This window comes from Chenopodium quinoa, unplaced genomic scaffold, assembly GCF_001683475.1.
Source record: "Chenopodium quinoa cultivar QQ74 unplaced genomic scaffold, ASM168347v1, whole genome shotgun sequence".
Classification (NCBI taxonomy): Eukaryota; Viridiplantae; Streptophyta; class Magnoliopsida; order Caryophyllales; family Amaranthaceae; genus Chenopodium; species Chenopodium quinoa.
Window position 1 is genome coordinate 1,169,818 of NW_018742461.1, and position 27,811 is coordinate 1,197,628.

At 35.4% G+C, this 27,811-nt stretch overlaps 5 protein-coding genes across 7 annotated transcripts; 2 read left to right on the forward strand and 3 right to left on the reverse strand.

Moving 5' to 3' along the window:
* The first annotated feature begins 2,404 nt into the window (after positions 1-2,404).
* LOC110718560 (methyltransferase-like protein 16) lies at positions 2,405-7,007 on the forward strand. Of its 3 annotated transcripts, none has more exons than XM_021897415.1 (9): positions 2,405-2,718; positions 3,040-3,245; positions 3,347-3,920; positions 4,013-4,220; positions 5,119-5,226; positions 5,314-5,460; positions 5,543-5,612; positions 6,347-6,520; positions 6,631-7,007. In XM_021897415.1, the coding sequence occupies exons 1-8, from the start codon at positions 2,471-2,473 to the stop codon at positions 6,421-6,423; spliced, it is 1,638 nt and encodes a 545-aa protein (XP_021753107.1). In that variant the 5' UTR covers positions 2,405-2,470; the 3' UTR covers positions 6,424-6,520; positions 6,631-7,007. The 3 variants fall into 3 exon arrangements, with proteins under 3 accessions (XP_021753107.1, XP_021753109.1, XP_021753108.1); XM_021897417.1 differs by having other exon boundaries at positions 6,701-7,007; XM_021897416.1 differs by having other exon boundaries at positions 6,709-7,007.
* A 1,003-nt stretch (positions 7,008-8,010) lies between these two features.
* LOC110718561 (PI-PLC X-box domain-containing protein DDB_G0293730-like) lies at positions 8,011-9,533 on the reverse strand. The gene has a single exon (XM_021897418.1). The coding sequence runs from the start codon at positions 9,238-9,240 to the stop codon at positions 8,284-8,286; it is 957 nt and encodes a 318-aa protein (XP_021753110.1). The 5' UTR covers positions 9,241-9,533; the 3' UTR covers positions 8,011-8,283.
* Positions 9,534-10,638: 1,105 nt separating this feature from the next.
* LOC110718562 (pentatricopeptide repeat-containing protein At2g21090-like) lies at positions 10,639-13,016 on the reverse strand. Its single transcript, XM_021897419.1, has one exon. It carries the CDS (start codon positions 12,595-12,597, stop codon positions 10,885-10,887), a length of 1,713 nt encoding a protein of 570 aa, XP_021753111.1. The 5' UTR covers positions 12,598-13,016; the 3' UTR covers positions 10,639-10,884.
* Positions 13,017-16,644: 3,628 nt separating this feature from the next.
* LOC110718563 (translocase of chloroplast 120, chloroplastic-like) lies at positions 16,645-21,208 on the forward strand. Its single transcript, XM_021897420.1, has 2 exons — positions 16,645-16,817; positions 17,157-21,208. The coding sequence occupies exon 2, from the start codon at positions 17,185-17,187 to the stop codon at positions 20,887-20,889; it is 3,705 nt and encodes a 1,234-aa protein (XP_021753112.1). The 5' UTR covers positions 16,645-16,817; positions 17,157-17,184; the 3' UTR covers positions 20,890-21,208.
* A 3,482-nt stretch (positions 21,209-24,690) lies between these two features.
* Positions 24,691-25,883, reverse strand: LOC110718564 (dirigent protein 23-like). The gene has a single exon (XM_021897421.1). It carries the CDS (start codon positions 25,569-25,571, stop codon positions 24,993-24,995), a length of 579 nt encoding a protein of 192 aa, XP_021753113.1. The 5' UTR covers positions 25,572-25,883; the 3' UTR covers positions 24,691-24,992.
* Between the last annotated feature and the right edge of the window lie 1,928 nt (positions 25,884-27,811).

Below are 27,811 nucleotides of genomic sequence, written 5' to 3' on the forward strand. Positions count from 1 at the left end.
ATTTAAGTGATCATGAAAACATATGTCAAGCCACACTTTTTTTTACATATAACTCGTATTTCTTAGCAAAGTTAGAGCTTACCATTAAGAGACAACTAAAAGTTGGGCATTAATTCCTAATATTACCAAATGACCAAATGTAAACCACAAGTATAATTTGCACGAGGAGAAAAAAGAATAGGTAATGGGAAAGTTTTGGTACAATAAAGTTGCCCTACTGATATAATTTCTCTACTGTATTTATTATGCACCTGATATTTTGAGGTTTATTTACATCTGTGCATTTATAATACCATTAAGAGATGAGTGGATCAAAAATGTTGTTTGCTAGTCAGACAAATCTTCTAAAAGACAATATGTTAAGCTTCTTCAATTTCACACAGACCATTTAAGGATCTATGACATTGAACCATGGGATGAGGAAAAGGAACATTTCGATGATGAATAAGGTAATCTCAAAAATAAAAAAAAAATAAAAAAAAAAAAGGCTAAAAGACTTTGGTCCACTTTGTAGTCAGAAGAATTCTCAAATTTGAATAAGTTTATCCAGCCATATCAATTTTAAGGTCAGGTTGTTTCATCTTATTTTAAATTATTTTGCTCGTATCTTATTATAATTCAACAAATATAACTTAGAGTTGACCAAAAGTAACACAACAAAAACTGAATACAAAATTAACAAGTAATGTTAAGGATTTATAATAGTATTGTTCAATTAAACGGGTTGATACAATATGACATGTAAATAAAACGTGTTGGATTAGGATTGAAAATATTACTCATAAATTAGAATCAATACATATTTTCAAAATACAAGAGTTATTTTCCTATATAATATATATATATATATATATATATATATATATATATATATATATATATATATATAGTTTATTATACTCCTTACTTTCACAACACTATAATGTTTGAAGTCCTCTATGGCTATATCTTGTCAATGGCACCACAACATTAAGGACTAGGACCCATTCCTAGCAGGCCAGCACAAGCTGCTAGCTCATGGGCCCTTTATTTGTTTTTTTTCTTTCTTTAGAAAACAACACTATGAGTGAAAAAAAAAGTCACGTTCTTAATAATGTACTAATTCTTTAAAATACGAATTAAGTTATGCCCTTATTGTACAATATGATACTTAGGAAGCTCTTACCTTTCATATTAAAACAATAGGTCAAATAGAAATTAAAAACCTATTGAGCATTACTCCGTCTATTCATATATTCTAGCTATTTATAATCGATAGAGAAATCAATGCAACCCCCATATACTACTCTACTTTATATAGGCTCTCTTATAATTTTAGAAAAACAAACATGTGTTATAGTCTCTCCTAGTAAGGATGGTAGACTAGTATCAATCTTGTGAAAAAGAAAGTATGGATAGATTATAGGATAAAATTATTTGAGGATAAATTTGGGGAAACAAATACGGTAGAATTGATGACAGTTTTACAAAGAAATATCATTTTTTTTTTTAAATATCTCTATAAGATAACTAGGAACATCAATTTGAAATAAATATAATACTCGAGTTACTTAGTACATGCTTATGTTGGTGATTAGAATTGGATCAAAATGACATTTTTGTCATTGGAAAACGCTAGGTAAGTACTATTGATAAGGATGCTTTTATAAACTCAAGAGCTGTTAACTTTTTACTAACAAAACTCTATCATAAACCAAGCAAGGTTGACATCAACGAATTCTCAATTTTGAGTAATACAGTTCTCAATTACTATTGCTAATCAATATATCAAATCCTCAAATTTTGATTTTACAATTAACAACGAATCCAATAGTCGTACAGAGCTACAAACTATTGGATTCATTTTTAGTTGTGAAATCAAAATTTTCTTGTCACCTTATAATTAACTTCTGGGTGAATTACAAATAAAATCGAAATAATTTTTTCTTTATTAATTGAAGTTACCACATAAAATAAGCTCAATTTCACAAAAATAAGTTAAGTTTAGTTTTTTTTTTTTTTTTTTTTTTTTTTTTTTTTTTTTTTTTTAAGTTTTTTAAGGGGGGTGACAACACAAATTCTCCAAAACGCGGGTGTACGTCAATTTATTGTAAGATGGGTTAAAGTTATCTTAAAATTTTTTAAAGTTACCCTTTATATTACAAAAGTTATTATTTTTCTAATAACAAATTTTATTTCACAAAAAATTTATAATGTACTCAATTAATCACATTAACCTTTATGAATCTATAAGAAATTACACATTAAAATAAAATTCAAACCAAGCAAATTTAAAATTACCTAGAGGTTAAAGTTGTCATAATATAGTTAAAGTTACCTTGAAATTAACTGTCTTACAAATAAAATTAACGTCCATCCACCCTATGCGAGACTTATTGAAGTTAACAAAGATATAATTTAGAACAAAGAACAGAGAAAAGTAAAAAAAGGAAATAAAAAAAAAAAAAAAAAGTGCAGGCAGCGGAAAGAAATGGGGAGCAAGAAGAGGAAACGCGGTGGCGGTGGCGGTGGCGGAAGTGGCGAGAGACGAAGCATACATCCTCGTAACAGATACGCTGATAATCCACCTGATTTCTCTCTCCTCGCTTCTCTCTACCCTTCTTTCTCTTCCTTCGTTTTTTACTCTCGCGACGGTCGACCCAGAATTGATTGGACTGATTTCAATGCAACTCGTGAACTCACCCGCGTCCTCCTCCTCCATGACCACTCCCTCAATTGGTACACTTTCTTTTAATTTACAGCTCCTTTATTCTTTATGATGTAGACGGGATTTGATTTTGTGTTTCGGGTGTCACCCTCGAACCTATAACCAATTAAAATGGTTGACATCCATATTTCTTTTTTGTTGGTGTGTTTTAACTTTCAAATTTGTATTTTGTTTCTGGGTTTTTCTTCAAATGCTTGAAAGGTTATTACTTTGGCTTGTGAATTTGGTTTCTGGGTTGTTCTGATTATTTTACAAATTGCTTAATTTTGTCATGTATTTAGTTGAATTAATGTGTGTCTGGTTTTAATTTGGGAAAATTGATGGTATTTTAGGTGGATTCCTGATGGGCAATTGTGCCCAACTGTGCCCAATAGGTCAAATTACATACATTGGATTGAAGATCTTTTAGCATCTGATATTATTGAGAAAAACAATGTTGATGGAGATAAAGTACGAGGCTTTGATATTGGAACTGGGGCAAATTGTATTTACCCTCTTCTTGGTGCTTCTCTTTTAGGTTGGAGTTTTGTTGGCTCAGGTAGTCTTTTTAGTATCCAGCAATTAACCTGTTTTAAGTCTTTCTTGGTGAAATATTAGTATGCATATGTCTAATTTGAACTTTACTGTATTTGAGTGTAGATGTAACTGGTGTAGCCTTAGAATGGGCGGAGAAAAATGTTAAAAGTAATCCACATATATTGGAATTGATTGAAATTAGAAGGGTTGAGGTTGCTGAACCTGCCAATGATTGTGAAACCTTACATTTAGATGGTAATATGACAAGGGATGATTTCCAAGAAGAGGAAGATGTTGATGATTTGACCAAACAAGAAATGAGAGAGTTTGATGAATCTGCAGTCATTCATCCTCAGGGTGAACTGGATATCGTGCACTCAGTAAATGGCGAAGAAGTGGAAGGTTTGGATGAAAGAAGGGATGGTGAAGCTCAGGCTCAGTCCTTGAATCCTCCTGATGAACCCAAAATAGATAAGGGTTATCATGGGCCACCTATCCTTCTTGGTGTAGTTAAAGAAGGAGAAAAGTTTGATTTCTGTATGTGCAACCCTCCATTCTTTGAAAGCATGGAGGAAGCAGGACTGAATCCAAAAACTTCATGTGGTGGGACGCCAAAAGAGATGGTCTGCCCTGGTGGAGAGGGGGCTTTTATCAGTCGCATAATTGAAGATAGTGTCGCGCTAAAGCAGTCATTTCGGTACAGAAATTTTTCCATGGGTTAGTTTCATCATGATTAATGTTTTCAGGTGGTGATTTTATGAAGGTTGTCTGACCCACATTTGCTTGCAGGTGGTACACTTCAATGCTTGGGAAAAAGTCAAACCTTAAGTTTCTGATGTCAAAGCTCCGGGAAGTGGGAGTCACCATTGTGAAGGCTACTGAATTTGTCCAGGGTCAAACTTCTCGATGGGGACTTGCTTGGTCTTTCATGCCTCCAGCCAAAAAATTGGTTTCCTCTCATGTGAGGGGTAATAGTAGTCCATCCTTCATGCTCGAGGTATGCCTCATGACTCTGTTGTTTGGTTTATGAAAGTTTTTGAGTAATAAGTATAGGAGCTGTACATTTTAACCCATTAAAATCATAAAATTTTTATTACATTGCTGGCAGATATTGGAAGGTAATTTTCTACATGACCTTACTCAAGGAAGCAGACAAATACCCCTTTTCATTATTCAAAGATTTTTATTAGCTTCGGTATCTAGATGTCTTGTTGCTTTGGGTGATTAGAATATCTAAGCTACTTATGAAACCCAAGGTTTATGGATTGTTTACATCTTTCTTAAGGGATTATTGTTTATTTATTTATTTACCGTAACCCACTCTGTTTAAATAGGAATATTATTAATGCAGTTCTTCCTATTCAATGGTTATGGTTTGTACATGTCTATTATCATCTTCAGAAGTTCAGATCAACTCTTTCACCATGTCTGAATCTTCTCTTCTTTAATTCCAATTTTCCAAACCCTCTATTTATTTTGCTTAAGTACTATGGTAAATGAACTTTTTCTTACTGGAACTCAAATGAGTATTAAACTTCAGATAAAAGGATTTTTAATCAGGAATGCATCTCAGTAGATTACAATTTACATTATATCTTCTTATGTTTTATGGTTGCCATATGGAAATACTCTATAATCTCAGAAGGTTTTTTTTTTTTTTTTTTTTTTTTTTTTTTTTTTTTTTTTTTTGCGTGGTGTGATGTTAGGCTATTCTATTATCTAATTTACTTTAAGCAGTGCTTTCTATATTCTTTAGACATTGGTAAGAAATTAGGGAGTAATTTTTTTGGTGTCACACCCATTTTTTTCCCCAGGAAGCTGGTTGTTCCCCTTTCTTAGGGTGTTTTGGTACTGCCAGTCTACACATCTGATTTAGAATCTTCTGGAATTTTCAGGGTCTCCAGCATCAAACCAGTGCCTTTGATGTTTTGCACTCTGTGGAATCCTTTTTCAGCTACTTTGGTGTATCCTGCAAATGCAATGATTCATCATTTACTGTTGAAGTGAGTTTATGCATTACTATTGTGTCTATTTACTTTTTTTCCATTTTGTCAAACTGCACTTTAATGTTGACACTTCTCTATGCTTAGGTAAGTGCAACAAATGATTATTGTGACACTATATTGAAGACTGATGTCAAAAAGCTTGATGAGGCTTCTACTTGCTTGCGTGTGGCTGAAATATCGAGGAGCGCAAATTGTTCAAATAGTCCAGTGAACTTATCTTTTCGCATCTTGGTATGACTTGAACTTCAGAAATGCTTACGGATTACTCAGAACTGACACTTATAATATACAAGTAAATTTTTTTTGTCACAAGGTCTTCCAGCAGATCCCTGGTACACTCCTGGTGAAAGCATCATTAAAGCCGGGAGATAATACACTCGCAGGTAGTAGCTTCCTTGTTGATCTTCTTTAGATCATTCCCGATTAAAATTCTTCCTTGAGAACTTGCTTTTCAATTTATTTTTGTAATTTTTTTGTTTTTCTTTGTTTTGCTTATTAAGCAACTTTCCTCATTTTAGGTCTTTCATTTTCAAAGATTTCTATCTTAATTTGAAACCGTACATGAGTTTTGTGATGTGATCAATAATTGATTATGGCTCTCTCACCACTTGTACATATGTTGTGACCCTTGACACTTTTCTTCTCATTCTACCTTGACAGTAAAATTTTCAAAATTCCATTTATTTATAAAGAATGGTGCATATTTTATCATTTTGTACAGAAACTATTGTTCCCTCTGAATTCCTCTAACGTATGTTGTCAAGTAACGGGGAGGTCAGGGACTGGATGATGTTACACGTGCGACTCATTTCATACAAAGTCATAAATCGAGGGAATAGTAATGATTTATGTATGCCTTTATATGAATGTACATTAACAAGTTCATGGCATAGCATCCCCGATCCCCACTAGCAACAAGAAAGCTTGAGCTTTTTGTGTATAACCTATTCCTGTGTCGGTAACAAGTTTTGAGGATTCATGAAGAAGTTACATACATACTTGTGAATATAAAGTTGTGGGAAGTAATGAAGTATGGATATTCACTTGGGTCATTCTTTGTGAGATTGCACTTGGATTTGCCTACTCATGCTTTTGCTTCATATGGTTTTTGTTGCAGGAATATTTACGTCTGTGTTTCAACAATTGGAAGAATTTTTGAAACACAAATTTTGCAGGAAGAAGGCTCGTGTCTAACCCTTTGCATTGAGGTGATACCAGTTATGGCCTATTATTAGTGTTAAAACATACCAGGACGTGCAAAGCCGTGCTCTTTTAACTTGTTGCCTATTAGGTAATGTGTTATTCTGCGTAAATGATTGACCATTGTGTAGTTATATATATTTTTTTTTTCTCCCTTTTCCAATATGTTGCAGTTGACAGGTTATAAATAACCTTTTACAGACCATCAGGGAGGTCTATTATGATATAGCCTGATTCCGTGTTTGAACATATGCTCAAACCTCGAGCCTAGATGTGCAGGTGTGGCTGGTGGCGACCTTCGGAAATTGGAACAGCTTATGAAGCTATGACCCTGATAACGTTACTTGGGCTATGAAGAGTTTCCTTTTCTCCGTGGTAATTGTTGTTTTTTGCTTGATGGAATATGGTTGTTATTTTTAGATTCATGGGAGAAATGAAAAAAGAGATTAGAAAGTTCTATACTACGTACATGATTCCTGTTTTATTTTCAATTTGGGTAAATTTTTTCCCCTTTGTTGTAAGCTTGTAACCTTGAATGTTACTGGAATTTAGTGGATTTTGGTCCATACCCTGAAAAAGACAGGAAGAGTATCTTCTTCTCAAATGTAGGGACTCTATGGTTTGCAAAAATGATTACAGTCGCTAACAGAAGATTAGACACTATACGACGTGGCCACAAGCAACTCGTTGTGTCCGGTACTTGGGCATGGCCAGCTCTGGGCATCCAACAATGCGTGCTCAACATATCAACTTTTAAAGTTAACAAGTTGATTGAAAAGTTTGCTAAACAGTATTTGAGAGAGAACATCAGCGCTTGAATTGGAAGCTAATTGCGAGTTTAAGTATACAATGCTTATTGATCGTGCTCAATTAAGAAATATCTCAAGAACGTAAGGGAAATGAATGATTCCTTCCGCATGAATTTGTCGGAGTGGTTGCTCAATCAACATCTACCACGTTCGATGGTCCTACTAATAATTTAAAATTCTTCAACTCCTTAAGGATTGGGAAAAAAAAAAATGATATCAAAATTGCAAATGCAGATTTTTAGAAGCTGTCCATAACTTTAAGCTAAAATTTAAAAATTATTTCTTTATCTTTAACCACGTATTTGATTAGTTTCCGATGTACGATCATATTTGATTGTTTAGGAATATGCTGTTTGATTTTCTTATTTTGACTTATTTTAGATAAAATAAATTTAAGCAAAAAAAAAAAGATGGACCAAACAGAGCCCAATGCATTTGTTTAGTTTTTTTGATGTGTGATCATATTTGATTGTTTACCCATATTTGTTTGACTCATCTTATTTTAACTCATTTTAGACAAAATTAATATAAAAACCGAACAGAGGTTAATACATATATTTATTGCTTGTGCATTGTCATTTGTGGGTTTAAATTATTACTAATTAATTGTCCGTTTTAAACAATGCGTAATTTATCACGGAGTAATTACTGGTTATAACATATTAACATTTACAAGATTGTTACAATTGACTGTTTTATTTTATGAAATGCGAGAAACAAAAAGTTCAAGGCTCCAAAAAGAGCCACATATGAAGATGTGGAACGATGAGGCTAACTGGAAATTCTAACTTCCAATAAATCAGGAATACCAGAAAATAAAAGCACCTGTACTACTACAATTAAGTTACATTGATGAAGAAAAAAACAACATCTCAGGGGAATATATACTCCAAAAGTCTCCCAAATAATTATTCTCACAGAATATGACAAATTCTATATCCAATAATCATATCAACCCACAGTTTACAGATAAATACATTTAAACACAAGACAGACATAGTATCTGACAAGAAAGCAATTGTATAAAATTGAATGTCTTTAAAATCTATGCTGTGCCTTCAATCCTTGCATGAGTAAGTGCAACACAAGCATCCACAAAATCAGCATCAATAAAATCAGTCGAGAAAACCTGCAACCGATCAGCAATATTTCTTTCAAAGCACTGCTTTATGAACAGCCTAGCATACCCATGAATCCTATCAGTTACAGGTTTCACACACAAAATCGGGTTATCGGCCTGAGGGGTTACAGTATTCTCCACCCTGTAGAAATACTTCCTAGATGACACTGGATGTTGATCAGCCAAATGCTTCAAGTTGCTCTCGAATTTCGTGGATGGTAAGTCGGTATCAATCCAATTATCCTTCAGATATCCTGAACTCCAAAGCGGATCACCTTTCTTTGGAGCAGGGGATTTCCTTGGTTTCCACACACAGATGACTCGTTTAGGTAGCACCTCAGAAACAGTCTTACCAAAGACATGATCATCCTGGTGGATTAGGTAATCTCCAAGTTTCTCCACGAGAAACTTGTCGAATTCAGGGGGGTCATCGTGTCCGAATTCTGTCCTGATCTCAAGGATAATAATCTCAGATTTCGTCTCTGATAAGAACTTCTTGACCTCATCTAAGACAACATCAACACTGTACGTCTTAAGGATGCCATGACAAACTCGACGATCTTCCTGAACTCGGATGTCAAGGAGACGAGTGCCTTTCACGAGCTGCTCGTAAACAGACAAGGATTGACATTGAGCAAAGGGGCGAGAGATGAAGGGTATACCTATCTTGTTGGTGGCAGAATCATGAGTACCAGGCCATACGATGTTGTTGATCGTAAGCTTCTCGAGATCAAGGCCTGCCATCCAGTTTTTCCTATCAGAAGGGCGGTAGTCACATCCTGGATAATCACACCCACAACTTTCATTCAATTCAACCAATGTTTTCTTCTCTGTTGATAATGATTTCCGCTTCTCAATCTGCCTTGAGATATGACCACCCATTTGTTAATGATCAGAGAAGGAGATCGGCGAACCTGTGAAAGGTGATCCTGACCTTCTTCCTCACCCTCTGTCTCCCTCTCTCCCTTTCTATAAATCTTAGAAAGTTCTTGTCCCTCTTCTTCTGTCTTTGTTTGTCAAAGACGAGTAAAGGTTAGATAACATATAAATATGTAAATTTGTTAGTTCGGAATTATTTTTTCCCAGTACAGCAAGGATAAAAGAAAGGAGTCTGAAAGTCAGTTAAATTGGGAATGAGTCTTATTCATTATTTTGATCAAGTGACTGGAACGTGTTAATTAATACTATTAAATGCTTGAAAAAGAGACTTATAAGCTGTAATTATGCATTATTGGTGGATTAATATGATCCAAGGATATTTCCTAGTGTTGATCCACCTGTCTTTTGTTGTGTTAGTTGGGTTTCTTCTTTGCTGTTTGTCGCTTTTATGGATTAGCCCTTCCTAAGTAATCAATAAACCAAATCAAAATCAAATGACCTTATATATTACTCCGTAGTTTTTTCAGAAATTATCGACATTTAACCATCAAATAATTCTGCACAGATTCAGAATATAGTCCATATAGAATGGCACTACATTGAATCAGTGATAAACTAACAATCCATATATCATCCCTATTAGTTTTCGACCTTTTCGTTACAATATGACCGAACAACCTAAATTTCAATCTACCCATACTCCCTCTCCTTCCCAGAATAAAATTTGATCCTATAACCGGGGATGTGGAAGGTTCATGCAGTGTTACTACCAACTGATTTGAGGCCACAGATAAGATTCATAAGAACCCTTATCCAAATGTGACACTAGGATATTTGGATACGTGAATAGCATTATGTATTTATGTCTATCACACCACGAATACCAGTATGCTACGTAGTCGTCAATCATAGACTTGATTGTTGAACAACCCCTCAAATGAAATAAAGCTAGTAACATGGCATCAATCACGGTATTATATATATGTGGCGACGGTTTCTCCTACCGACTTAACTCTTTGGCTAACTGTCTAATCCAAGCAATCTCTGTTTCTACTGTATTAATCTGTATTTCAGAATATCCATTATTCTTTAATGATACAGCAAGGTAATGAGTGTATCATGATCTTATCTAATCACTTGGACAGATTAAATGTGAATTACTAAAATTGAGTAATTACAGGCTTCTAGGTATTAACTCCATTTGATTCAAATATAGGCACAAGTTTATCATACTTTCATACCATTATTTATGACTTTCTTTGTCTTTCCCTGCTTTAGTTGGTGCACCAACTATGATTAGACCCAAAAGTTTTGACTAGCAGTTGGATGTGGTAGGACACTAGGACATAACTCATGTTCAATTAAATATCACAGATGATATCATTCAGCTCAAGAATTCAATGAAGAACAAATTTATCCATTAAACTGTAACAAATCGGGTTAAACCTGGATCATATGCAACCCTGATTACAGTGAAATACAAGTATTCAAGATGTACGCAAGCTGTATTCTTCGTCGTCAAAAATAAATAAAAAATTTAAAAACAAGCTGTATTCTAAAATACAAGTATAGTTCCACTATACCTTATCTTGCAACAGATGAAAATTATAGCTGAAGCCAAAATTGGTTCTAACATGGAACTATAAGCTATTGCGCATTAAGAGAATGAACCTTATTGTTAGTTTCAACCCAACTACTAGCTTTCTCTTTTCTGGCACCTCTTTGATCCATGAGCTGCCTTATTTTTTCCACACTCTCCCACTCCCCAGATGCAGCATGTATGGTTGAAAGCAATAAATATGGGGCATAAGAATGCAGGTCTTGTTTGATAAGGTGTTCTGCTGCTCGCTTTCCTAGCTCAACATTCTCCTGAATTTGACAGACACCAATCAGGGAATTCAATATCCTATCATCATCTTTACATGGCACCTTTTCCAATTGTTTCATCAGCTCATCAAAGCGTCCAGCTCTACCCAATAGGTCAACTAGGCATGCATAATGCTCCGCGTCAGGAGAAATGTCATGATCATCAGTCATGGACTCGAAGATAGCAAGCCCCTGATCTACAAGACCGGAATGACTACATGCACTGAGAATGACTACAAGAGTTACTCTATTTGGTCTTACGCCGTAAAGAAGCATCTCATCAAACATTTTGATTGCCTCCTCACCATAACCATGCTGTGCCAGGGCACCTATCGTGGGGTTCCATGACATAACATCTTCCTTAATACCCATCAAGCGAAAAACCTGCTGGCTAAGCTTTAAACTTCCACATTTAGAATACATATCAATGAGAGAGCTGACAACCACGTTATTAGGTCTAAAACAAGTTCGTATCATATAGGCATGGATTTGCTTACCGTGCTTCAATGTAGCTAGGCTAGCACAAGCATTAAGTGCGCTACTGAAAGTAAACTGATCAGGTCTAATGCGAAAGTTCATCATTTTGTGAAACAACTTCAGAGCAGCATATCCAGAATTATTCCGAGCATAGCCAGAAACCATAGCAGTCCACGAAACAGGATTCTTTGCAGGCATCGCGTTAAACAATTCTTGGGCTGATTTCATATCACCCCACTTACAATACCCTGAAATTAATACAGTCCAAGCTGGGATATCCCTAACCTGCATCTCATCAAACAATCTCCTTGCATCACTCAACTGTCCACATTTAGCATAAGCATCTGCAATCGAGCTCGAAATAACCAAATTCGGAAGAAACCCAACAGCCAAAACTTGACAATGTGCTTGCCTGGTTAACACTACATCCTTCAACTTGATCCCAATGGTCAAAACACCAGCAAAACTAAACTCATTATAACCAATAGACTCCCTTCTAAACTCCTTATAAAACCTCATAGCCTCACTATGTTTCCCTTGCTGCGCATACCCAATCACCATCGTATTCCACGACACGACATCCCTTTCGGTCATCTTATTAAAAATCCTCCTAGCAGCATCTAACATACCTAACTTAGCATACCCAGAAAGGACATTATTCCAACTGTAAACATTTCTCACAGACATTTTATCAAACACCTTGCGTGCTTCAATGTGATCACCACATTCAAAGTACATATGCATAAGATAATTCGATACTATAGTACTGGGGTGTTTCATACCAGTAGCCTTCATATAAAGATGCACCCATCTTCCTTCTTTGCGCGACCTAGTTTTTGCACACTGTCCCAAAATTAATGTTAGAGTTTCTGAGTCTAACCGTAAGCCTTTTCTGGCTAAAATGCTGAGTGAATTAATGGCTTCTTTGAGTTTCCCTTGGTAACAGAGATCAATCAATGGCTGAACAATACATGGAAGATTTCTGGGTTTCTGTTGAAATTGAGAAAAAGGGGGCATTGCAGATTCAACACCATGTCAAATTGGTGCTTCTATCGAAACAATGGTGATTTCAGATTTAATTTCAGATTCAAAAATTTACCGGAGAATTAACTCCGGTGAAGATGGTGGCGACTGGCTAGAATTTCCGTCGCCGGCGAAGAGATTCCGAGATCTGGGTCAAAGTGTTAAAGTGTTACTTTTGGAGGGATTTTTAATTTTGTGTCCATGTTTTAGAGCTTGGACTGTTTTGACTCAAAGTTATGGACTAATGTTTCATTATTTTGGACTCATATCTTAAGGCCCAGATTATGAATTTGAGTAATAATTTATAAGTACTAATAAAGCTGGCCCAACCCACATGAAAATGGTTTGATCTTAGGGTTTGTTCATCTTCGTTTTTTTTTTTTTCCTTTTCATTGTCAATTTTAAAAAATCAAAATCACGGATCGATTGAGGTAATAAATGTTCATTTTAATTTAATAGTTGTGTATGAGGGTATTTTTTTTGATGTTTAGAGAGCCATAAGAGCGAGTGATGAGAATCGATCCCACAATCACTTAAAACCGGGAGAGAATTTTTAACCACTTGAGCTAACCCTCATTCTCTAATACTAAGCGTTTCTCTTTGTATGATAATCAGCTACCTTACAAAATACAATATATATATATGCCATAGGAATACTTGGTGAATAAGCCCTAATATTCTCTATTACTATCAATCACCATATACATGTATCTTTTCACATGATATTCTATAATATTATCAAATAATATCAACTCTCTCTCTCTCTCTCTCTCTCTCTCTCTCTCTCTCTCTCTCTCTCTCTCTCTCTCTCTCTCTCTCTCTCTCTCTCTCTCTCTCTCTCTCTCTCTCTCTCTCTCTCTCTCTCATTGTTTCTCTTAAAAGTTAAAACTAGACTCTTAATAGTTAGTTATCCAAGTATAATATCATATATTCTCAAAATATCATATCAATATACATTTTTATTTTATTTTTTTGGACGGGAATATACATTCATTCTTCATAGTTAGTTATCCAAGTATCTAATGTTTAAAAATTAAATTATCCAATGTAAAAGCTTGTAACCGATATACTTCCTCCGTTTTAAGTTGCATCACTTCGCAAATTGCGGAGTCTTAGACAATTTTAGAGATAAAAGAGATAAATTAAATAATAAAAAAAAATATGGTGGACTCATGTGATGAGAGAGAAATAGATAAAGTTTATTAACTAAAAAGGAAAGTGATGCAACTAATTTAAAACTTCCGTTTTAGAAAGTGATACAACTAAAAAAACGGAAGAAGTATATCTTCACCACACACCACCCCACAAAATTTAGATAGAAGAATGGAATATACTTCTAATAAAGTATATAATCTCATGCTTCGAAATCAATCATGAAAAAAAAAATGTTTACTACTTAAGGCTCATAAATCATTCATTCTTCAATTTCTAGGTCACATGGCATGTACAAAGCTTCCCAAGTGGGTTAGGGAGGTCCATAGGAGAAACCAAGATCAAATTAATTAGTTGCCAAACGCAAGAAACAAGCAAAAGCTAGCCAACGCAAGGAAAATAATTCTTCTTCAATACTTTGTTTAAATTATTTCTAGCTAATGACCTCTAAATTGTGGTCCATGCAATTTTGTTTCTTACCCCTACCTAACTCACATATCTTGATTACATGATTACAATCACAAATGTACACGTGAGAGACCATATAAAACTTGAAATTTGAAGCTATGTTATATATGTCATTACGTAAATCAAGAAAATATAATCTTTTCCTTATGTCTCTAGAGTTTGTTTAAATTTTTTTTTTTTTTTTTTTTTTTTTTAAAGCAGTTGAAAAGGACACTAAATTTCATTAATTAAAGTATACGACATCTACAATGATAAATAACGATAATGAAAACGGATTTATCAAAATCAAACAAGAATTAATCGGAGAAGTGCTAAGAATCCAAATACATGATATAACAATTCGGCATATTCTCGATTCGTTGTCTCATACAACTTTTTGAATGGATCTGTCGACGCTTCAATATTTTGTGAGGAAGAAATTTCTTGTGATGAATTTGTAACCCGAATTCGAGCAATAATCAATCGTAACCCCGTAAAAATGGAGACACTATCAAACGCAAATAACACCTTGTCTTTCGAAGGAGTTCGAAAAGTCTTTTCTTTCGAAGGAGATCTAAAAAACTTATATTTCGAAGGAGATAAACCCTTTCTTTCGAGGGAGACATTATTATAACCTAAGAATAAAAAAAACTAATTAAAAGAAACAACGATTGGGGCTTTCCACCGGTAAAAATTCGATGAAAGCCCCTTCAAAAATTACAATAGAGGCTAAAGTTTAGGAGAGAGAAAGGAGGCTATGTCTCTAGAGTTTTTATTTTCACTTATATCAACATTTTTATTTTATTTTATTTTTTTTACAAGAAGAAAAAGGGATTTCACTTATATCAACATTATTAAGTCATCAACAAGCATCAAAATTCTTAATTAGCCAACTTGTTTCGTTAGTAAGATAAGATAGAATTGAATGTTTACAAGTACAAATTTACTCCAAGTTATAAAGTATATACTTTGGATGAACTCTTATGTCAATATACAATTACAACAACCACAACTAGTATATAGTATCACCCAAGACACATAATATGATAATAATGAAAATTTGTTGTGTGAGACGACAAATGTAAAATAAAACTTATTGTAGTTGGTTGGGGTTTATGAGTTTTTCCTTATTACCGTGTGATAAAGAATTTGGATGATGAGTCTAAACACAAAACTGAGATTTTGAGTTGGCTATCAATTTCATATAGTGGGTTTCAAATTTTGGGCAATGAGTTGCAAATCATGAATCCATCACAAAATAACACATGGTGACCTCTAATCACCCCTAATTCTTTCACTTACAAACAATCAACAAGTGTTTAATAGGGTCAAACTAGTTTTTTCCTTCTCAATCTTTTTACAATTGTGGTATGTACTACAATTTTATAAGAAATGCATGATCAAATTAATTTAAGCTTACATAGGTCTATCATGTTAACTAGTTAACTACTACCCTTAATCATATGATAAAGCTTTCCAAAAAAGAATGTATAAAGCATATGTCATTCACTACAATTAGATGAAGGATAAAATGAGTAGGTAGGTATGTTAATTATAGCGAGAAAAATGTAGAATTTTTAATTATAAGAAGGGAAAATGTTCTACCAACAAAGAATTATTTTTAACTTCAGAAAATCTAATATATTTAACACACAAAGTGAGGAGATTTTGGGGTGTACTCTTCATATTTATGTAGTTATGTACCGTGTACCACTGAAAACTTTCAAATACACCATGTACCTTTGAGTTTTGTAAAAAGATGCACCAAATATTCTTATCATCTAACAAAAACACATATCATTGACTTATCAAACTAATATCATGCCCCGCACATTGACTCTCTTTTGCTACTTTATATTTATGCAGTAAAACCGCATAAAAGCATGAATTACATTAAAATTTTAACTCCATCTAACATTCTAAATGTTTATTTGATAATTAAATGTTTTAGCATTACAGTAGCATTACACTATAATAATTTAATAGAATTTGATGTTTAGGGAGTCTCAATCTAACAAAATTTACATTTGTTACGAGTTTAGGGGTATTTGATGTATTTTCTTACAAACTTAAGGGGACACTGTGCATTTGAAAGTTTTCAGGGGTACACGGTACATTTTTTGAAATCTCAGGCATATTCGAAACAATTTCTCAAGAAAAAAAGATAAATTTTTATGTTTTAATAACAAAAGATAATTTTTTCTTTAAATAAAAATATTTTTATTTCATTTTATTTTATTGTATTGTATCTTTCTCACTGTGATAAAATTTAAGAAGGTGAATCACAAAAGTATAAGCCAATGAGGTGAAAGTCTTAACGTCATAAAAATTGGCATTTTTCACGAGTGCTCCCAATCCCCAATTCCTCATCCGTTGGATCTTTCTACCAAATCTCAAACCGTAGATTAGCTTTGTTTATCCTTCAATCTCATCAACTGGGTTTTTCTTTTTATTTTTTCACTAACAAAGACGCGAGTTTGCTTTAGCTTATCCCTCTTTCTTGCTCCTTCCTTCTTATACTGGGGAGGTGAGCCACATCCAACTCTTTTTTCCCTCTTTTTCTCTCTCCTCCTCTCCCTAACCCGTCTCTTTCTTCATCCTACGTTTATTCCCAGGTTAGCCTTTTATCATATCTCCTTAATTTCTGTTTAATTTTTGTTTATTGTTTCGTTTTTTGTATTGTCCCTGATTATATTCAAAATCATATATTTATAATGTGAATAATTTGTTTTAAGATCTGTTTTTTATGGTTTGTAATTGAATAATCTGGGTTTTTGTTGGATTCTTGTTTGTTTATTTGCCCATTCGTTTTTAAGGGTTTGTTGAATTTCTGGGATTTTCGTTTGGTGGGTGGGTATTAGATTTTTTTATTGTTTGAGCAAAAATTGATTGATTTTGTGTGATATACTGCTGATTTGATGTCTGGGTTTTTCTGGGTTTTTGGTAAATTTTAGGATTTCGTGCAAAAAGTAATCTTTGGGGATGGAAAATGGGGTGGGAGCTGTTCATGGGCCTAAGGATTCTGGAGGGTCAGAGATATTTGAGGAGGCAGTTGAGTCGGCTTTAGATAATGAGAATGATGGATTGATACCGGATTCAGATGATGTTGGTGTTCGTAGTATTGCTATTGGGGAGAGTGATGCAGATTTTGCTGCTGCCGAGGGGAGTCCGAGACCGCTAGACGAAGTGGAGAAGACTGAAATTGCAGTAGAGGGATCCAGTGAGGAGAGAGATGACAATGGCGCGAGTGTGGAGAAGACTGAAATTCCAGTTGAGGGGTCCAGTGAAGGTAGAGATGACAATGGCGTGAGTAGTGTGGAGAAGACTGAAATTGCAATGGAGGGGTCCAGTGAAAGGAGAGATGACAATGGCGAGAGTAGTGTGGAGAAGACTGAAATTGCATTGGAGGGATCCAGTGAAAGGAAAGATGACAATGGCGAGAGTAGTGTGGAGAAGACTGAAATTGCATTGGAGGGGTCCAGTGAGGGGAGAGATGTCAATGGTGAGAGTGTAGAGACGAGGGATGAATCATCGGTGGGAAATAGTGGTGAGGGCTCTGTGACAATTGAGAATAATGATGGTGGTGTAACGAATGAGGAGTTATCAAATGTTGATGAGAGGGTTCTTAGTCAAGATGTCGCTGTAACGAAAGAGTCTTCAAGCGAAGAATCTGAAGCTTCACCATTAAATATTAAGGAGATTGAAGCTATTGAAGGTGACGAGGACACTGTTGAGAAATCTGTTGTCTTGGAGATATCAGAGAGCAAAGATGTTGGGACAATTGGTCAAGATGGTGCTCATGCTAATCTAGCTGAGGATGTGAAAGATGTAATAACCAATGGGGATGTCGAACATGTGAATGAAGAAACGGTGAGGGAACTTAAGGATGCTTTGGCTGACAAATCTTCCGAGAGTCAAAAGGAGAAGCCTGAAGAAATCAAAGAAACTTTAAGTGAGAATTTAATACATGAAGACAGCGAAGCTGTTTTGTCAAGAGTTAGCCCTGACATTAAGGAGAGTGTTGAAGTTATGCATGAGAAGGTTTTGGGTGAGACCGATTCACAGATTCATGATTGTAATAAGGATTCTGATACTAGGGTTTTGGCCCCTGAACATCATAATGAAGGTCCAAAGGCCGAAGGCAGGTCCTCAGATGATAGTTCGATATCATCTTCTTTGCAGGATGCCAAAACTAAGAGTGTTGCTTCTGATTTGGGAGCATCGACTAATGGCACTATTCAGATGCAGTCTCCTGATACTGTTGCTCGTGATAGCCAGGCCTTGGCTGTGGGGGCTGCTTCTGAAAAAACAAAGACTGAGGACAGAAAAAACAGTCAAGCAAAGGAGACAACAGTTAAGCCTGTAGAAACATCTGCTGCTGCATCTGAAAAGTCAGCAAATTCCGTTCTTCCTGCTCATCCTGCTGGACTTGGACATGCTGCACCACTATTGGAGCCTGCGCCTAGAGCAGTCCATCAACCTCGGGCCAATGGGCAAGTTTCTCAGGCACAGACCCATATTGTTGATGACACCACAAATGGGGAGGTTGAGGAAGGCGATGAGATCCGGGAGAAACTCCAGATGATAAGAGTGAAGTTCTTGCGTCTCGCTCATAGGCTTGGGCAAACTCCACATAATGTTGTTGTTGCTCAAGTATTATACAGATTAGGGTTAGCAGAACAGCTTAGAGCAAGAACTGGGGGACGTGTTGGTGCCTTCAGCTTTGATCGTGCCAGTGCCATGGCGGAGCAACTGGAGGCTGCTGGGCAAGAGCCCCTTGATTTTACTTGTACTATTATGGTTCTTGGGAAGGCAGGAGTTGGCAAAAGTGCGACCATCAATTCCATATTTGACGAGGTGAAGTTTGGCACTGATGCTTTTCAAATGGGTACGACAAAGGTTCAGGACGTTGTGGGTACTGTGCAAGGGATCAAGGTGCGGGTCATCGATACACCTGGACTCTTATCATCCTGTTCTGATCAACATAAGAATGAGAAGATCCTTCACTCTGTGAAGCGTTTCATTAAAAAATCTCCTCCTGATATTGTCTTGTACCTTGATAGGCTGGATATGCCAAGCAGGGACTTTGGTGACATGCCACTTTTGAGGACAATTACTGACATATTTGGACCCTCAATCTGGTTTAATGCAATAGTTGTCTTGACTCATGCAGCATCAGCTCCTCCTGAAGGTCCCAATGGCACTCCTTCAACATATGATATGTTTGTCACTCAACGTTCACATGCTGTACAACAAGTTATTCGCCAAGCTGCTGGGGATATGCGGCTTATGAACCCTGTTGCATTGGTTGAGAACCATTCTGCTTGCAGAACAAATAGGGCTGGCCAGAGAGTTTTGCCAAATGGTCAGGTTTGGAAGCCTCATTTGTTGTTGCTGTCATTTGCCTCCAAGATATTGGCGGAAGCAAACATACTTTTGAAGTTGCAAGATACCCCACCAGGGAAACCATTCACTACCCGTTCACGAGCACCACCTTTGCCTTACCTTCTCTCTACACTTCTGCAATCAAGGCCTCAATTGAAACTTCCTGAGGAGCAGTTTGGTGATGATGATGCTATGGATGATGATTTGTGTGAATCGTCTGAGTCTGATGAAGAGTCAGAATATGATGAGCTGCCTCCATTTAAGCCTTTAACTAAGGCCCAGCTGGATAAGCTGCCTAAAGCCCAGAAGAAAGCTTACTATGATGAGCTAGAATATAGAGAGAAGCTTTTTATGAAAAAACAGTTGAAAGAAGATAGAAGGCGACGGAAGATGATGAAGAAAATGGCAGCCGCAGCCAAGGACATGCCTAGTGAGTACAGTGAAAATGTTGAAGAAGAATCTGGTGCTGCTGCATCACTACCTGTACCAATGCCTGATCTGGCATTACCTGCTTCCTTTGACTCAGATAATCCAACTCATAGATACCGTTATCTGGACACTTCTAATCAATGGCTTGTGAGGCCGGTTCTTGATAATCATGGTTGGGATCACGATGTAGGCTATGAAGGTATAAACTTAGAACGTATGTTTGTAGTCAAAGACAAGGTTCCCTTGTCCTTCTCTGGTCAGGTCTCAAAAGATAAGAAAGAAGCCAATCTTCAGATGGAAGTAGCCAGCTCCATAAAGCATGGGGAAGGAAAAGCTACAACTTTGGGTTTTGACATGCAGAGTGCTGGGAAAGATTTGGTCTACACATTACGCAGTGAAACGAGATTCTGCAACTATATGCGGAATAAGGCAACAGCAGGTCTCTCTGCTACTTTGATGGGTGATGTAGTGTCAGCTGGAGTGAAGCTGGAAGACAAGTTAATCATTAACAAGCAACTGAGGATGGTATTGAGTGGTGGTGCTATGGCAGGTCGTGGAGACGTTGCTTATGGAGGAAGTTTGGAGGCCACTTTTAGGGACAAAGACTATCCTGTGGGCCGTTTCCTTTCAACTCTTGGGCTGTCGGTGATGGATTGGCATGGGGAACTCGCTCTTGGTTGTAATATAAATACTCAGATCCCGCTGGGCCGGTCTACTAATTTAATTGCCCGGGCAAATTTGAACAACCGTGGATCTGGGCAAGTTAGTCTTCGCTTGAACAGCGCAGAACAGCTGCAGTTGGCTCTTATCGGTTTCCTTCCTCTCCTCAGAAAGCTTATGGGCCAGGGTCAAGACCATCCTCTTGGCTATTGATGAAAAAGTACATGATTCATTCAGCAGGATATTCATTAGGAAGTTCGTTCTATATAGTCTTGTCACCAGAATTTAGCAGAGTGAGTAACCTTTCCTGATCTTTTTCTTTTTGCTTTTCATAGCCTTTGTAATTTTCTTGTTAGATATTTGCATCACCTTTTGGCGTACCACATTAAAAACTCAAGTTCTTGATCCAAGAATTGGTTGTTAAATTTTGGTTCAGTTTGAAAATAGTATTTACTTTCCTCGAGCACGAAATATATGTGCATTGGGCAGTTTGCTTGCACGTGAAATATGAGGTCTTTCCAACTTCCCTTAATCTGTGATTTGCTTCTGTTTTTATTCTGGTTTATTTCAAATTTAGGGCATGAGCATAACCTTCTAGCTGTTTCAGACAATGCTCTAGATGCTTGTCAGCAGATAAATCGTATGTTAGTTTAAATTTAGTGTGGAAACACTAGCCCTGTTAACAGAAGGCAGACAAATTTGCTCAAACTTATCAAACTGAGAAGCTGGTTGAAATCCATCATTTGCAATGCATGTGATTTTTGGTGTATAGAAAATTTGAAAGTTTTGGATATGTAGTGGCATGTAATTCTGGGTACAGGCGTGTATTTCCATATTCTCTATTTTACTCCAGACTCATTTATAGGTGTTCGAGTGTTTTAACTCTTGCTATTTTTATTAGAATTTCCCTTTTTTGGTCTAAATTGAAGTGTCAAATATCCATACCCATCCAGTAAATGAAAAGTACGAGTGATGCCTGTATTTCAATCTGTTGAAGTGGTGATATAATCTCTTACTCGTCCAATCAAATTTGATGTACATACAGTAGGGAGATTTGTGCTGGTGCGGTAGCATACTAATGAGCCAGTGCGCCTGATGTCCAAAAACAGATGTACTGTATGGAAGAAAATTTATTTGAACGCTTTCAACCTTTAGTCAACAACAAAGTACTAATAACCTGTTACTTGTATGAGATTTTGGCTAAATGGTGTTGCCGACTAGATTCGATCTCAAAAATTATTGCCAAATGCTAATAGCCTTTAGTCATTTTTGACAGTGTAGATAAGTCATGCGATACACTACAATTATATGTGCATTATTGACCTGTACTGAAGCTTTGCAGTTGTAGTTATTTAACAGTCATTTCTACTAGATGTGTCCTGTTTGATTTCATGCAAAATTTATTGGGCTATACACTAATTGCACCCTTTGTCTCACTGTATAAACTTTCAAAATACTATTTCTCTAAAACAAGATCCGACTGCTCCCGTCTGGCTTAGTTTTTTGTGAAGCTTTGCATTTTTAGATTATTACTTCTTATGATCTTAGTTGCATCTTTCTGTTTTTTTTAGAATTATTTTATTTTATTTATAAAATATCGTGTGGATTTAGCTTTTAGCATTCCCTTGAGATGGGGTTCAATGCTCATTATTATGTTTCGTGTACCTTTCTTCTTCTTTTTATTTTATTTTATTTTATTTTATTTTTTAACAATAAAATTACGGGGAGCCCCTTTCTATCACAGGAGGGGGGATGAGGATCAAACCCCCGTCACCCCGGGGGGTTGGGGGGAGGGGGGGGGGGAGATGGAAGGACTAACCATCCTTCCACTCCTTGATCCTTGTTTCATGTACCTTTCTAATCCTTCCCTTTCTTGATGAGATTCGATCTTGGGACTCACCTCTATGATTAGACACAATTGAGCCGCAACTGAATAAAAGGTTTTTTTTTTATTTATATTTTTAGTTATTTATTTATTTATTGCGGTTGGCCTCAGACCCATAACGTTTTCACCTCTATGTCAAGTTCGATGCCTATAATACATGAAACGCACCAATTTTTGATATATTGTGATATAATATCGAAAACTTGGGGGTGACGGTGTTCATGGTGAGATGCATTCTAGAGGCATATAATGTTGTTTGTAAGTATACATTGTCACTAAGCTAGTCGATCACATAGTGTCTTGAACTAACCGTGAGTTAATAAAGGGACTCGTGTATGTAACCGAGTAAATTGACTGTTTAAAAGTAAAATGGACGATACAAACACCTAAATGGCCTCCTGGAATCTATTGAGGTCTGAGGAAAGCACCCTGACCTCCATTTTTTTTTTTTTTTTTTTATAATCTCTAAAAAGCTGAAAATTGTCTAAAACTGAATGACTATATCCACGCCTTCGGGTCATAATCGAGAATTTTTTCCAGAAATTGAAATAATAATTGAGGTGTCCCTCGGTGTCATAAGAGTTGATTGGAACCATAACAATCCCACCAATATGTTTTTAAAGTCCTGAAATTGAATTTGGTTCGATGATATGGCTATTTCGAAATTGTTGCATTGATAGTCAAAAGCTGCAAGAGATAATTCCAATCACAAACTTGATATCCCGTGATCCTATTTAGATGTCGAGAATCTCATTACTTGGATTATCAAACCCAAACTCACCCATTTATTACTTACCATATTAGCACGCATTACGGCAGCACGGGTTGTTTATATATATTACACCATGTCACCATATTGGTGTCTGTTACTCAACACCATTACCCTACTGATGATTTTGATGAGCCTAACACTTGTTAATTTTGATTTGGCAACGAGATTCCATGATTATGCCCATCTTATACTACTTCGTATAACTTAACAAAGTAATTCATGTACCGCAATAAACTTGCTAGGGTGTACATAATTTTTTTTGATTAAATAGGTTACAAAACTTATGGAAATTAAAACTACTTCTACGCTCTAAAGTATTACAATAATGAAGCTATAAATGATTATGTAAGAAATATGCCTTGAATCGGTAACCGAGTAGGTACATGATCATGTAGTCCATTGTACACGATCGTGTAGTCAGTGTTACTATGTACTCTTCAATATACACGGCCATGTGGTTCATGGTACATGGTCGTGTGGGTCAAGGTACACGGCCATGTGATTTTGGTCCGTGTGGTTATTAATTGGGTTTTGACCCAAATCAGTTTCTGTTTTGAAGAGTTCTATATATATTCCTTAGGGTTATACCTAGCCGAATCAGTTGAGTGGTTATTCAGAAATTTGAAATTCTTTTATTTCTCATATGAGAAAGATAACATTAGAAATCTGAGAGACAATCAATCTACTTTATGTGATTGGTCTCAAATCAGTTCTGAATCTGTATTCTGTTTTCCTCAAGATCAACAAAACTATTACTTTTTGCTTGCCCGTGGACGTAGCCAACGCATTGTTGGTGAACCATGTAAATTTCTGTGTTTGTTTTTCTTGTTAATTTTACATTTAAAATTTGTTCTTTTTTGCATCCGTATAACAGACTGCTTTCATATATTGGATCTCTTGTGAGATGTATGCCGGAATAGTTTACTCGAACTTTTCATCCCCAAGCATAATTTGGAATCACTCACTTTTTTGTAATTGGAATAGTGGTCATTGGATATCTGTATTACATTCGTTTTCTTGTCAATTGTCGTGCTAATTTGTTTAACTTTCTTTTGTGGCCAAAATGAAGTTATTGTAGCCGTCCTTTTTCCTAAAAGATCCGATAACCAAACAAATTTATTTGGCTGCTTACGCGCGAATCTCTCTTTCTAGATACTTGTATAAAAAGTATCCTAAGCTTTATTCGATCACGAGAATCACAACTTTCACTCTCATTTGTTGAATTTGTAAGGTGAAGAGAATAGTAATATGACTAATGATTGAAGTATGGTATAGAAGTAGTTTACAAAGGTGTTACTAAAATACTAACATAAAAGTATTAATGATTAAAATGGTGTGTTAAAAACGTAAAAGTCACTTATGACAACTTTAAGAAAACTGCGAATATGTAGATTGAATATGCCTGGGATGGAGGATTATGTAACACTTTCATAAATTCATACATTTCCCTACAACATATTTGTTTCAAACTAGTTTTAAAATGCAACATTAATGGGACAAGAGAAATAAAAATGAGATTACAAACATAAAGAAGATTAAGCTAAGGGGAGTAATAAATTAAGCTAACTATCAAGCATGAGTTTAGAGCATTATTTCAAGTATACCGTACTATTGTTTTGGTACAAAGAAAAATCGACAATAACACAATTAACTAGTAATTTAGTGAACAAGTGTAACATTATACCCAACAATGGCATCCCCGGTTTTAACATCAATCCAGTATGTATGAGCCAGGGCATACCCACGGGCCATCCGGAAAAACCCAGTTCCTCCGACAACCGGCATCTCTCTCACCGGCTCCATGGCCGAGTTCCGGCCCATTATGCTAATGGAGCTCCCATTGTACTTTCCATCATTGAAGGTGTAGCTAAGGGCCATCACTAGGCCCAATTCATCCTGGCAAGCTGATCCATAAAGTCCTTGGGCCCGGCCCACAAGCTTGGACTTTGGGTCAGGCCCTACCGTTAGTGGGTCGTCAGCCATCATGACGACCCCAAAACCCGTGAGGGTCTGGTTTTCTTGTTGTATGGGTTGAGCCACCTTAACCGCACTTGGAGACTTGCCACTAAGGGTGTCATGAAAATAAAACTGAAGAGTAGTTGTACGCTCCTTGCCTTCTTCAACTGTTTTAGCCCATTCATCGGCCTGAGACGCCATGCTAGCCCAGGTCGTACTTGGGCTAACCACGAAGATTGTGAAGAGTACAAACTCCATCACTTGAAACATTAGCCTTGCCATTTCCTTAACCTTTGTGGTGACTAAAGAGGTAGCGAGACTAATCACAATCGAAAATATATGTGTACGTATGTGCTAAGAGACTTAAGACACAATAAGTGAAAATAGAAGGAAGATTTACGAACATATATATAAGAAGAGATTGTGAGGTTTCTAGAATAAAATATGGCTAGGAAGTAAACTGATGTGGGGCTTAGTGATTAGTTTTCTAACTTGTTTGCTTGCTAATTAGGTGAGGTAGCAAATGAAGTAGTAATGTTTGTCAAATATTGGAGGATTTTCTTGTTGGTAACACGACTAATACCTTTCTTGTTTCCTTTATATTAGTATGTAGAATAATAGAACTAATGAATTCTAATGTCTAAGATATAAAAACATATATGGACCATACCTTTCAAAAAGTTATAAAAGGTGAAGTCATATGTACTATTCTTAGAAAATAATAACATATTATGTCACCTCTTTTAAGTTTGTCTATCATGCAATCATGCTAATCGTGGAGTATGCTCTCATAATTTTCGATGCTAACATAATTACATGAGTGACCATAATTAAGCTGAGTACGTAAGGATGAAGGATCATATTGTGTAAGAAACTCGAAAATATTCAATTGCAAAAATTATTAAAAGATAGGATAAATTAATCAATCAAATAACTAGCTTAGTTGGTAAAATGATATTCATGCTCAAATTTTGAGGTAAACTAATTGCCTAACATTTACTCTTTTGTGATCCTCTTTAGACATTATTAAAAAAAAAAAAAAAAAAAAAAAAAAAAAAAGTTATTTACGTAGAAGCTTCTATTCTACGAACGCAATATGCGCCAAAAGATATGGACGAGATCCAAAAAAATTGGTTCTTAGCTAACTGGTGAACTGGTGGGGTTACATATAGTATTTCTGTCTGTTCGTTTTATTGCTTTTTTTCTTGTTTAATTTCCATTTTTCACTTCTTTATATGATAGTGCTAATTTTTTTTGCTGTTGATAATTTTGTTTACTCCTTTCAACTTTTTGGAAAATTGAATATATCCACTTGCCAAACTAGTCTTTGAAGAGTGATTTTCAACATTTTAAACTGATATGTCTTCTTATATCTGTCATTTGAGTCTAAAACAAATTAATACAGAGTACAATTTGATTAAGGAATTATGATTCTAAGGAATATTGATACGTATAAAGGTATAAAAATTTAAAATACTTTATACATACACTATTTTTTACATAAGCAGATCGAAAAAAACGTACTCCGTGATTAAATAGCTTAAGCAAGTATAAGCTGGATTATCAATTTATCACATCGTGACTCTGATAACTCATGAGAATTGATGGTGGTGTAAAATTTTTTATAAGAATTTAAGTAGTTATCGTAAAATCAAATAAGATCTAAAATTAAAACAAATTATTTATTTATTTTTAATTTATACATACATGAGAGCTTATCAATCAAATATATTTTTGATAGCGATAAATTCGATCAAATTTGTATGTATCAATGTAAAATCAAGTTATAGACGATCTAAAATTAAACGTGATATTGGGTCTATTACGTTTATGATGTGTTGGCAAATGGTAATCACATACATAGTCATCATTTAGTTTGTTGTTATTCTTGCCCAACCAAAGGGGGCAAAGAATTTCATGAGGAAAACCATAGTAAAAGTCTTCCTTTGACTAATACACTTTTTCTATTTCATAAATCATCAAAGTTTTCCATTGAATAGTAAATAAGTTGATATTAAAAAATAATTGCCTAATAAAATTTGAGCATATATTTCATAATATATATTTTTTCTTACATAATCCGAAAACAAGTCAAAGTAATTTATAAGAATACTTAAAGTCATAATGTACTTGTATGAACTATTAAAATATTTCAGAGTAAGAAGTAACTTATTATGTGATGAATTTGATTAGTTTGATTACCTTAGTTGAAAAGTGAAGCCTTTCCCATTCCCTTTCTGACCGTTAAATGGCTGTGAATTTTCTCCAAACAACTTTGACTGATTTGCCATATCATATGCCTTTCCTACCGTGTAGTTTGGGCTGTGATTTGATTCATGTGAATTTTCTTCATACTTAGCCAGATATTAGGTCTTCCATTATTTAAAATTTAGTACATTATTATTTTTTTTTTTTTGGTGAAGTATTATTTTTTTATAAGATTATACATTGTGCAACAATCTTAACATCCTTAATTAATTTTGGTTGCAACACTTTAAATTTATATATGAATCTAAGAAATA

Bases quoted from the DNA above. Each gene is read 5' to 3' on its own strand.
- LOC110718560 (XM_021897415.1), top strand. From the start codon at position 2,471: ATGGGGAGCAAGAAGAGGAAACGCGGTGGCGGTGGCGGTGGCGGAAGT. The intron at 3,246-3,346 runs GTAGTCTTTTTA...ATTTGAGTGTAG, and splicing joins TTGGAGTTTTGTTGGCTCAG to ATGTAACTGGTGTAGCCTTA. The intron at 5,227-5,313 runs GTGAGTTTATGC...CTCTATGCTTAG, and splicing joins ATTCATCATTTACTGTTGAA to GTAAGTGCAACAAATGATTA.
- LOC110718561 (XM_021897418.1), bottom strand. From the start codon at position 9,240: ATGGGTGGTCATATCTCAAGGCAGATTGAGAAGCGGAAATCATTATCA.
- LOC110718562 (XM_021897419.1), bottom strand. From the start codon at position 12,597: ATGCCCCCTTTTTCTCAATTTCAACAGAAACCCAGAAATCTTCCATGT.
- LOC110718563 (XM_021897420.1), top strand. From the start codon at position 17,185: ATGGAAAATGGGGTGGGAGCTGTTCATGGGCCTAAGGATTCTGGAGGG.
- LOC110718564 (XM_021897421.1), bottom strand. From the start codon at position 25,571: ATGGCAAGGCTAATGTTTCAAGTGATGGAGTTTGTACTCTTCACAATC.